The sequence below is a fragment of the Mangifera indica genome, chromosome 7 (assembly GCF_011075055.1).
Source record: "Mangifera indica cultivar Alphonso chromosome 7, CATAS_Mindica_2.1, whole genome shotgun sequence".
Lineage (NCBI taxonomy): Eukaryota > Viridiplantae > Streptophyta > Magnoliopsida > Sapindales > Anacardiaceae > Mangifera > Mangifera indica.
The window spans coordinates 1,799,408-1,812,130 of record NC_058143.1 but is presented as its reverse complement, the minus strand read 5'-3'; the positions used below and the strand labels follow the sequence as shown (position 1 = coordinate 1,812,130).

At 35.2% G+C, this 12,723-nt stretch overlaps 1 protein-coding gene across 1 annotated transcript; it reads left to right on the top strand.

The window, feature by feature from the left end:
* Positions 1-11,989, top strand: LOC123220689 (probable phosphoinositide phosphatase SAC9). The gene is made up of 13 exons (XM_044643244.1): positions 1-160; positions 271-344; positions 1,412-2,010; positions 3,293-3,425; positions 4,070-5,286; positions 5,878-5,985; positions 6,121-6,291; positions 6,991-7,233; positions 7,341-7,778; positions 7,920-8,744; positions 9,844-10,041; positions 10,729-11,193; positions 11,282-11,989. The coding sequence occupies exons 2-13, from the start codon at positions 332-334 to the stop codon at positions 11,792-11,794; spliced, it is 4,923 nt and encodes a 1,640-aa protein (XP_044499179.1). The 5' UTR covers positions 1-160; positions 271-331; the 3' UTR covers positions 11,795-11,989.
* The last annotated feature ends 734 nt before the right edge of the window (positions 11,990-12,723 follow it).

Here is a 12,723-nt window from a genome sequence, read left to right as displayed (position 1 = left end):
CTCTTTCTCTTTGTTTCTCTCGTCTCGAATCTCCCGCATTTTGATTTCTCCTGTACACGACTCTTCGGTCGGGTTAGTTAACGGCCAAAATATCCCCAATTTCTCGGGCCCTTTTGCTCCAATTTATCGTCTCTGTCGTTGCCAGATCGCAATTCGCGAGGTGGAAACTTTTTTTTCGATGCATTGTGAAAGTGTTTTCCTTGTTTTCGGAATCACAATTTATTTTTTTCGAGTTTCGTTTCGGATCTCAGAATCTATGTGTTTTATCAGGTGATTGGATTGTGAGACACGTGGCCTTTGAATTTGTATCCAGTTTGCTTTGCTCGAGCTAATGGAATCACCTGGTGAGTTCATATGGTTAAACTCGTCGTTTTGGTGATTTATGTATGTTTGCAAAATTAGCTAGATTTAGGTGTTTATATATGCAATTGTGAAAAAAGATTGAATTTTGTGAGATGGGGCAGAAATGGGTTGTATGTCAGTTTGAGAGGTATTTGAATCTGGGATTTGTTGTTTTCCGTGTCTTGGATTGAAAAGTTTGATGAATATCGGTGTTACTATGTTGTTTGAAGTGATGGGTTGAGGTTAAGTTTCAAGTGCAATTGTTGCGTTTTAGTTATGTGAGGTGTTGATTAAGTGGTTCGATTTGTGGTTTGATTCAATGCACAATGGCTAAGTACACGGCAAAAATATTACGAAATTTAGGTTTTTTTTTTGGGGTCAATGTATGCTAGATTTAGGTGTTTATATATAAAATTTTGAAAAAAATAAACAAGGTTGAATCTTGTTTACAGGGTTGAATTGGGGCGTGAGTAATTTGATGTTGATTTGGGAGGGATTTTGATCTGTATTTGATGAGTTTGTGTCATGAATCAAAGTTTAATGAATATTGTTGTTGGTCTGTTGTTTGAAGTGGTGGGTTAGGGTCAAGTTTCAAGGGGTAATTGTTATGTGAGTTGTTGGTTAAGTGGCTACATGTGTGTTTTGCTTCAATTTGTGATGGTTAAGTACATGGAAAAAAGCTATGAGTTTTATGGGACATGAGGGAGTTCTTGGTTATCTGGAAAAAGTGTAAATTTCATGTTTGGGTGGTGATTGTGGAATTCAGAATCCATAGTAGATGGTATGTGATCAATTCACACTTGTAATGCTTTAATTATGATGGTTAAGTGGTTATATATGATGGCTATATACATTGCATTATGTGATGTGAGGGATTTCTTGCATATCAAGAAAAAGGTTATGATTTGCTCTTTTGATAATGTTTGTTGAGTTTTGAATTTGTATTAGAGCGTAGGTAATATAGATGTTAGCAGGGATCTTGCTGCTATCTTGCTTTAAAAAAATTGCTTTTATGTATTATATGCAAGGTCAGAGTGTTAATGCATTTTCTCTGTGGTTTATGTTACAGTCGGTGGTTCAAAAGACTCATCTGTTATTGTTGCTACCCTGGATACTGGGGAAGTGTATATTATTGTAAGCTTGTATTCTAGGAGGGGCACTCAGGTGATATATGTTGATCCAACAACTGGTGCACTTCGCTACCATGGGAAACGAGGTTATGATATTTTTAGATCAGAAAATGAAGCTTTAGATTATGTTACAAATGGATCACGATGGTCGTGCAAGAGTACAACTTATGGCAAGGTGATATTGGGGTATGCTGCCCTGGGAAGCTTTGGGATGCTTCTTGTTGCTACGAGGTTAACTGCCAGCATTCCTGATCTGCCTGGTGGAGGATGTGTATATACAGTGTCAGAAAGCCAATGGATCAAAATACCACTTCAAAATCCTCAACCCCAAGGTAAAGGAGAAGTAAAGAATATTCAGGAGTTGACTGATTTGGAAATTGATGGGAAGCACTACTTTTGCGAGACCAGAGATATGACTAGACCCTTCCCTAGCCGTATGCCTTTTCAAAATCCTGATGAGGAATTTGTTTGGAATGGTTGGCTCTCAATGCCTTTTAAAAACATTGGGTTACCACAGCACTGTGTCATTCTTCTGCAGGTTTTGCTTCATTCTTGGTATCTTCAATTTGTTGCTCAAAGAAATTTTATCATTTTCCCACCCCCCTTCTAAAAGTTCTCTTTAATGCTTGTTATAGACTTGCTGCCACCACATGTTAGAGTTTTTTATTTTGTGTATAATATCCCTTTATATTTTCTGGTTATATTTATAAAATGAAAGATTGTTTAAAGATAATAAGATAATGAAATTGATAATGCAATAACTGTGGTCAGTTTATTTTAATTGAGAAACAAATAATTTTATTAAGGAGGAAGAATAATATTAGAATAAGAGTGGGTCATTAATACTATACCTATGTTTACCTTGATATAAGCCATTTCACCCATGAAGCAGTCTGAGAATTTAATTGACTAGAAGTAATGTCATTAGAAAATTGTAGTTATATCATTTTGTTTTTAATTGTTAGACTTGATTAGGATATACATCTACAAATACAAAAATTTGGTATCACCTTAGAAATGTATTTAATTTTTGTAGCTATCTCCCTTTACACTTTTTAAAAGAGCTAGCAGATTATAGCCCATGCTGAGTCAATTGTTGATGTATCGTAGTATTAATCTTAGAAATTCAGAAAGCTGCAGAGCAATCCCAGTTGTAGCCTTTTCTGGCTTGTTTCTGTTTTCTTTTGCTCATTACATGTATGTGCTCTAAAACTTAATATATCTGTGTGAATACCACTCTCATCTATAGTTCATTCTTATTTGATATTTTTCTCCTTTCTGTTTATGGTGCAACAAACAAATAAACTTCTATTACATAAAGAAATGGTTGAAAGAGCAAAGTTATACCACCATAAACACAATGTGGAAACCATAGACCTTTTCAGACACCCCTTAATCCATTTCTTCCATCAATGGCAAAAATCTCCAAGGCACGTTTGGTTTAGAATTTCAATAAATTCTTTGTTTTTGAAAGTTCAGGAAACAAGAACTTTAAGACTATGAATTTGATTGAAAAGCTCTGAGTTGTCTCTGTTTTCTATAGTTTTTTATTTTTTAAAATATTTTTTGAATAATATATGATACTCATTTTTAGATATTAAAAGTAATTGAAAAAAACTCATTTTTTAATTGTATCTTTGTTTTTGAAAAGAAGTTATAAATCGCAAATTAATTAGGTTTCTTTGTGTCTAAAAAGAAAATTGTTTTAATTGTATATAGCCATGCTTTCACATTCTAATTTGACTGTAATCTACCTTTAATAAGCCTATAATTTAAAAATAATATGTTAATACTTGCTTTCACTTGATATTAATGTATAGGGGTTTGCAGAATGTCGGAGTTTTGGAAGCTCAGGTCAGCTAGAAGGGGTTGTTGCTCTCATAGCTCGACGTAGTAGGCTGCACCCTGGTACTAGGTACTTGGCTAGAGGGATAAATTCATGTTTTAGTACAGGTAAGATAATCTATTTACATCTGTGGCCATGACTAATGCCTTTTTTTAAAAAAAAATTTATTTTGGGTGTTTGTGGGGTGGCTGTCTGCTACGTTTAAAGAATGGGGTGCTCAGTTTTATTTACAATTTTTGGTCTACCTTCAATCACCCTTTCTTTCTAGTTTCAACTGAATTTACTCTGCATTACAATGGCTATTACAAAATTACTGGGAAATTGGTAAAATAGCATGTATAAAAAGTTAACTGCACAATGACTCTATATATATATATATATATATATATATGTTTCAACTGACACTGATGAGGACCTAATAGTGTCTGTGACAGTCACTGGTTGATAATTATGCTTCTTGGTATGTTTGTCACTCTTTTGAAGCATCCTACACTTATCTAGCAGTTTATTTCTTCAACTGTGTTTTCTGCATGTCTGTTTAATTGCTTTTGATATAATTTCTATCTTAGGACTTCTATGTTGTACCACCTGACAGTACAAATAATAATATCAATTTATCACCTTATTCTTGTTTTTTTAAAACTTTGGTTTCTATGTTTTTTATCATTGCTCATTCAATTGTGTGCTTCTGATCTCAATCTTTTTTTTTGAATGATTTTCTCTGAAATGTTTGAGAATTTGCTTGTCACAGGAAATGAAGTTGAGTGTGAGCAACTTGTATGGATTCCTAAAAAGGCTGGTCAGAGTGTTCCTTTTAACACATATATTTGGCGGCGGGGAACAATTCCAATATGGTGGGGTGCAGAATTGAAGATCACAGCTGCTGAAGCTGAGATTTATGTTTCAGATCAAGATCCCTATAAAGGAAGTGCCCAGTATTATCAGAGGTTAAGTAATAGATATGATGCAAGAAAATTTGACGCAGCAATTGGGGAAAATCAGAAGAAAAAATCTTTTGTTCCAATTGTTTGTATTAATTTGCTTAGATATGGAGAGGGAAAGTCAGAATCCATTTTGGTTCATCATTTTGAGGAATCGTTGAACTATGTCAGATCAACTGGAAAGCTTCCTGATACACGAATTCTTTTGATAAACTATGACTGGCATGCCAGTGTAAAATTGAAAGGTGAACAACTTACAATTGAAGGATTATGGAAATATCTAAGATCACCCACTATGGCCATAGGTTTTTCTGAAGGGGATTATTTGCCTTCACGGCAACGACTTAGTGATTGCAGAGGCGAAGTCATCTGCACTGATGACTTTGAAGGTGCCTTTTGCTTAAGATCCCTTCAAAATGGAGTAATTCGATTTAACTGTGCAGACTCACTTGACCGAACAAACGCTGCCAGCTTTTTTGGTGCTCTTCAGGTTTTTGTGGAGCAATGTAGGCGGCTAGGGATCTCTCTTGATAGCAATTTGGCATTTGATTATCAATCAGCTAATAACCATGGTGGATATACCGCTCCATTGCCACGAGGCTGGGAGAAAAGAACTGATTCAGTGACAGGCAAAACATATTATATTGATCACAACACTAGGACAACCACATGGATTCATCCATGTCCAGATAAACCTTGGAAGAGATTTGACATGACATTTGAGGAGTTCAAGATGTCAACAATTTTATCACCAGTATCCCAGCTAGCAGATCTTTTTCTGCTTGCTGGTGATATCCATGCAACACTGTACACTGGATCTAAAGCTATGCATAGCCAAATTCTTAACATATTCAATGATGAAGGAGGCAAGTTCAAACAGTTTTCTGCAGCACAGAATGTGAAAATCACGATACAGAGAAGATATAAAAATGCAATTGTAGATAGCTCTCGTCAGAAGCAGTTGGAGATGTTTCTTGGAATGAGGCTTTTCAAGCATCTTCCATCTGTTTCAGTTCAACCTCTAAACGTATGATACACTCAGAATTCTTTAGTATTAGCTATCTAAAGAGTCTTACTGGAATTGTTGGTGATTTCCACAGAAGACACAGATAATATTACGTGATTGAACTGTTGCTAAACTAGGCTTTTATATGTTCTGCATTTCAACAAAATATTTAAAACAAACCTCATTTTAAGATATCCTTTCATCATGTAATGCTACTGTCAAATTTTTAGAGGTTACCCATTATAGGATCTTTAGATAACTTAACAATCTGCAACTATTTTGGATTCATCTGTTGAGTTTCTATGTGATTGGAATCTCCACCTTGAACTTTGAGTCATCCTCCTGAGGTAAAGTTTGTGAGAGGGAGATGCTTCCTCATAAGTGGATCTTAGCTTGGTTAAAGTTACAGAATGTTCCTAAACAAGCTTGGTGGTCCCTTTGAGCTATGAGGCGAAATTGATTTATGAGATTATACTTATTTTGTTTATGACACCAATTGTTAATGTTGATATTTGTGAACATTTTTTAGGCACATAAACTGTATAATTTGCAGTACTTATTTTTTCTTTGGGCAATTTGGTGGACCATTACAAGCCATGCTGTTGGTTGCAGGTACCTTCTCGACCATCTGGTTTTTTCCTTAAGCCAGTTGCCAACATATATCCAAGTTCTGATGGTGGAACCAGTCTTCTGAGTTTCAAGAAGAAGGATATGATCTGGGTACATATAATTATTTTCAATTATGGCTATCACATTGCAGTTGGGAAATGGTCTTTCTGATCAAGTCTTTAATTGTCTTTCTCCTTCAGCTTATTGCTATCCTTATTGGAATGCATGGATTCTTTTTTGCCACAGGTTTGCCCACAAGCTGCAGATGTGGTTGAACTTTTCATCTATCTTGGTGAGCCTTGCCATGTCTGTCAGCTTCTTCTCACCATATCTCATGGTGCAGATGATTCAACATATCCGTCAACTGTTGATGTGAGAACAGGCCGCAACTTGGACAGTCTTAAACTGATTTTGGAGGTTTGCACCGGCACTATTTTGCATCTTGCTCCCCAAGATTTTCAAAATTTCTTCACATTGTTTGATTTCATGTTAGTTAGAAGATTCTCTTTACACAGAAGGATTTCTTGAGCCTTAAATGTGTGCTATCTTTTCTAACCTTGGAAAAATGGCAAGAACCAGTTTTGTAAAGATTATAGCAACTGCGAATAGTTTTTAAAATAAAAGGTGGAGAATTTGATTTCAGTTAATATTAGTTATCAATATAATATGTTTTAGTCTTTATGGATTTTTGGTTAGGCCACAATGTGACTTATTACTAGGTTGGTTCTGAATACATGCTATTAATAGATGAATATGGGCTGGACCTGTTTTGGGTTTTGTTCTAAAGTTGGCTGTAAATACAAATCATACTCAGAGTTCTTTGTATTGTAGGGTCCTTTGGTTGCATATCCTGTATATTTCCAATGAACCAAATAGCAGGACAGGCTTTTCTCTTTCTCTTTCATTTGTTTATTGAATGCTCTTTTAAGCTCTGATCTTTTCACCGTCCAACATCTGTTATTTAAGATAGTAAAGGATTTATTTTTCGGTGTCATGACTTTTTCATTAGTTTTTTTTCTTTTTGCTAAGTTTTTCTGACATTTGGGGGCAACTTTACATTATGTGTGGCATAAAACTTCTCACAGTTTTTAATCCTACCTCGGTTTTTGTTGACAGGGTGCTTCTATACCTCAGTGTGGAAGTGGGACAAACCTTATTATACCCTTGCCAGGAGCAGTTAATTCTGATGATATGGCTATTACTGGAGCTGGTGCACGACTCCATGATCAAGAGGCATCAATCCTTCCATTGTTGTATGATTTTGAAGAGCTTGAGGGAGAATTGGACTTTCTTACTCGTGTAGTGACACTTACTTTTTATCCTGCTGATTCTGGAAGAAGCTCCATGACTTTTGGTGAGGTAGAGATTTTTCTTTTGAAATATTTTAGTTGATGTGCCCCTCATCTGGGAATTGGGTTTGCTATTGATGTTTCTGTTAGATAACTCAATTTAAAAATTTGTAACAGATAGAGATCCTTGGAGTTTCTCTTCCTTGGAGGGGAGTATTTTCTCAGGAAGGTCCTGGTGCAAGATTAATTGAGCTTGCCAAAAGAATTCAAAAACAACCCAATTCATTGTTGCCAAGTCCAGATATGAATCCATTTGTTGACGCATCCCCATCCAATGAAAAATTGTCGACATCAGTCCAACAAAATGCTCTTGCCAATCCCTGGGCTGACCTTTTGACTGGAGGGGACACGTTTTGTGATCCTGTTTTTGAGCTGGTTACAAGAAATGTTTTGCATGAGGGAAATGACTTGCTTGATTTCCTGGATCAAGCTGTTGTCGAGCATCATGGTGCGGAGACTGATCATAATTCCTCTTCAAAACAGGGTGAAAGACATCAAGATAGTGGCACCCATCAGTACATAAATTGTTTGAAATCCCTTGCTGGGTCACATATGGTATCATACTTCTCTTTGGTTGTTGTCTTAAGCCATGAGATCATATTAAATTCATTGTTCATATAAATTGTTTTGGAGCTTAAATACCATTGACTCGGAGCTAAAATACTGTTACCTTCACCCTTCTGTGCAAATTTGCAGGAAAGAAAACTAGACTTCATGGAAGCTATGAAACTTGAAATTGAACGTCTGCGGCTGAATCTTTCAGCGGCTGAAAGGGATAGAGCTTTATTGTCAACTGGAATCGATCCTGCCACCATAAATCCAAATGTTTTGCTTGATGAATCTTACATGGGAAGATTGTGCAGAGTATCGAAATCCCTTGCATTGCTTGGTCAAACTGCTCTTGAAGATAAACTTGTTGGTTCTATTGGTCTTGGGGATATTGACGATAATCTGATAGACTTCTGGAATATTACTAAAATTGGAGAGAGTTGTGTTGGGTTTGAGTGTGAGGTTCGTGCTGAAACAAGTGCACCTGTTTTTGCATCTTCTACAGTGTCATCTGCTGGAGATTCTTTTTTGCTGTGCTCTCAATGTGAAAAAAAGGTTTGTAAAGTTTGTTGCGCTGGAAGAGGAGCTCTTCTCTTCATGAATAATAACTCAAGGGAGGTTACCAATGGTGCATCCAGTCAGGGTGGATCAAGCCACGGAGGCCAATTTGATGCATCTACAAATCGTTCAGTAGCACTAGATAGTGTTGTCTGTAAACAATGTTGCCATGAGATTGTGCTTGATGCATTGGTGTTGGACTATGTGCGGGTCTTGATTAGTTTGCGAAGATGTGCCCGTGCAGACAATGCTGCATGTAAAGCTTTGAATGAGGTTATAGGATTCTCATTGAAGGATTGCCTTGCTGAAAGGACTCTTCCGTCTGATAATGTTCAAGCTGTTAAAGTCTTACCTCAATTACTAGGTGGACAGGAATCACTTGCTGAATTTCCATTTGCAAGCTTTTTACACTTGGTATGATCTTCATTTATATTATCATATTTTTTTATTTGCGGTAATTGATTGGTTTTTTCATATTGTTCTTTCTTTTATACAAGCTCTTAAATAATTTGGTTGGATTTCTCGGTATGACCCATGGCAAGTGCTGCCATTGTTAATGTACTATGGTGGTAATATATGTATTTATGGTTGTTAAGAATGCTTTCTATTTCTAGTGTATCGACTCTCTCGAGAATCAATGCACTGCTTCTGCACTAGTTGTATGGTGTCACTTTGATGAGACACATTTTCTCATGTATTCCATCATCTTTGGGACTAGGCAAAAGTTCCTGAAGGTGGTGTGGCTGAAATTGGATATCAAGGACTGCATTGAATTTTATAATTTCAAGTTTGAATGCTGTGAACCTGAATTTAATTCTTTTTGGCTTAAAATATTTCCGAAGTTTCTTGACTAGCATGGTTGTCTGGTCAAGGTTGTAGGATTCAACAATAACCTTCAGTTTGAATGTTGGAACACAAGAAAATTTAGGGGATTCCTGGGTTTCAAAAGATAAAAAATATCATGTGTTAGAGAGAATCATCAATGTTATGTTTTCTTGATGTTTAGGAGGTGATGCATGAGACTTGGCTCAGTTAATTCCTGCAGTAGACTGGTTTTTTGTTGTCAATGAACCTTGTGGTATAATAACATGTGTTTTAGAATTTGTAATGCATCCATATGACAATGGAAATGCCACATTTTCCTTTCTCAGGTGAAAAATTATAGACTCTTGTCCTGATTAAAGTTTTTGGAAGCATTTTTTATAACTTGTGGTTTACAGAATATCTGTTACAATTTTATTCACTGTATTCTTGAAAACTTGTGTGGTGTAATTGTTTAATCGAGTCAAGACATTTCTTGTAAAGCTGAGTGTGTACTATATGTTTTTGTAATCTGTAGTGTTGGTTGGTATAGTATGCCTTGAAAACCCTTTTTGTAGTGTAAGCCTTTGTGTGATTTTGTATTTTCTGTTTGCTGCTAGATTATGTGCCACATAATTTATGGGCAATTCAGTTCAAATTTTTGAACTCTTGAGACGGTTTATTTTTGTGACATTTCTTGGTGACATTTTAGGTTGAAACAGCAACAGATTCAGCACCATTTTTGTCACTTCTCAGTCCATTTAATTCTGGATCACGCCACTCATATTGGAAAGCTCCTCCTAATACTGCATCTGTTGAATTTGCTATTGTTCTTGGTACTCTTTCAGATGTTAGTGGGGTCATCTTGCTTGTGAGTCCATGTGGCTATTCTGTCGCTGACACTCCCAGTGTAAGTGCATCTATCTCTTCATTTTCTTTCTGTTTGATTAAATTTGGTAAAAGTTTAGTGGTCTCTTCATTATTGCTCTAAATTCGGAGGATGAGTTACTGATGAAGTGAGGAGATATCAGGAAAATCCTCCGAGAGACATCGGACGGAGAACGTTGGTGATAGATTTTCTATTTGTAAATGATCACAAGTTCACTGTAAGGTTAAAATATGAACTGTAGTCATAAAACATTTTTGGTGAGATCTGGGTTAATATCTAAGACACGAAGCTCGTAGTTTTTTTATACAAATTGACATAGTAACATGTGATTTAGTGATTTTAAAGTGAAAGAAAAAGTAAACAATCGTATTATCTAATCACATGCGGTCATTTCAGTTTGTATGGACAAGTTAGGAAGAAATGTTTGTATATATAGTTTTATTCATGGTTAGAACAAGGGAAGGAATGACAAGATATATCAAAGCTTGAAGGTTTTAACCCCCCACTAGTCCAGCCATGAACTTAAAGAATTTCCAATTCCAAGGAACAATTTTTGATTACCAGTTGTATTACAGTTACAATACTATAGTTTAACAAAGTATGCATTATTCTTGAGGTTCTGTTATTGTAAACCATTATTTCTTGTTTCTTTTCAGTGATGACTTCTAGTTTTAGTAGTTGTGCCGAGTTCTTTTTTTTCTGTAACAGGTACAAATTTGGGCCAGCAATAAGATACACAGGGAAGAAAAGTCATCAATGGGAAAGTGGGATGTTCAATCCCTGATTGCTTCTTCTCCGGATTTATATGAACCAGAAAATTCAGTTAGAGACGATAAATTGCCTAGGCATGTGAAGTTTACTTTCAGGAATCCTGTTAGGTGTCGCATTATTTGGATAACACTCCGCCTTCAGAGGCCTGGCTCGGCCTCTGTGAATTTTGAGAAAGACTTTAATCTTTTGTCGCTTGATGATGATGAAAACCCCTTTGCACAAACAAATCGACGAGCTTCCTCTGGAGGATCAGCTAAAAGTGAACCATGTCTTCATGCCAAAAGAATTTTGGTAGTCGGAAGTCCAGTGAAAGCAGAGATCGGAAGGACATCGTCACAGAGCACAGACCAGATGAATTTTGGAAACTGGTTGGACAGACCTCCACAGCTGGGTAGATTCAAGGTATAAATGATACTTTCGTTCTTAGTTATTCATGATTCCAGATTTCTGCTATTGCATTGCCATTGATGATCCTCATTTTTTCTTTCAGCTTCCAATTGAGGCTGAGCGCTTGATGGGCAATGATCTTTTGTTGGAACAGTATATTCCTCCTGCTTCACCTCCGCTTGGTGGATTCCGGTTAGACGCTTTCACTGTGATAAAGCCACGAGTAACCCATTCGCCTTCTTCACATGTCGATATCTGGGGCACATCAGTAACTTTCTTAGAAGACAGACACATCACTCCAGCCGTTCTGTACTTACAAGTCACTGTCCTTCAGGAACCAAACAAAACGGTAACAATAGCTGAGCATCGCCTACCAGAGACTAAACCTGGAACACCAATGTACTTCGACTTCCCACAACCGATCCAAACCCGCAGAATATCATTCAAACTTCTTGGAGATGTTACCGCATTTTCAGATGACCCTTCAGAACAGGAAGATTCAGGTTTTCGAGCTCCACCAGTGGCGGCTGGACTATCACTGGGAAATAGAATCAAGTTATATTACTTTTGTGATCCTTATGAACTTGGGAAATGGGCAAGCCTCTCGGCTATCTAATCGTCAATGAAAACATTTTCCGGAACCGATCACCATTGATCTCTTTGTTGTTGTCAATGCCATCTTATTGATTTCAATTTTTTTGTTGTATAAAATTAAAATGTAGCAGTATCAAATTCATTGAAGCATTATAATATATAATTTGTGTTGTATGAGAAAGTCATAAATCATAACTGCATGAATTTTGGAAGAGCATCAAGATCTTTTTCTTTTTTAATTTTTTCCAATGTATTATGTACTAGATGAAATTATTTTTATACAACATAAATTGTTTTATTTATATTTTTTTAAAATAATGCAACTGTGACTATATAAATATTATTTAAAGTTTGCATTATTATTACTATTATAAAAGAAATTATCTACCCATAGGATTAGATCGAGCTTCGATTTGGTTAGAGGTTTAATCTATGACTTGGTTGTTAAAATTTTCAATAATAATATCACTTGTCTTGGCGTTTAATCTCTTTTAACTTTAATTTTAAATAAATGATGTGGACGTAAACATTGTAGTTAAATTATGCATCATATTATATATCAAAAATTTAATTTTTTATATTATATAGTATGATATAATTTTTAAAAATTAAAATAATAAATAAATTTAATCGACACATCATTATTTTGAAAAATATCATAAATATCTTTAAAAATTTATAATTTTTATATACATATTTATTACATCATATTTAAAAAAAAAAGTATTTTAATTTGTATCAATAATATATATTGTATTGTATGATATATTAATTATATTGTATTAATTCGATATATTTTATAATACATATCGTTTTTTACCTGTATCATATTATATATTAAAAATTTAATTTTTTATATTGTATAGTATGATATATAACTTTTAAAAAATAAAATAATAAATAAATTTAATTGACACATTATCATTTTAGAAAATATTATAAAGATCTTTA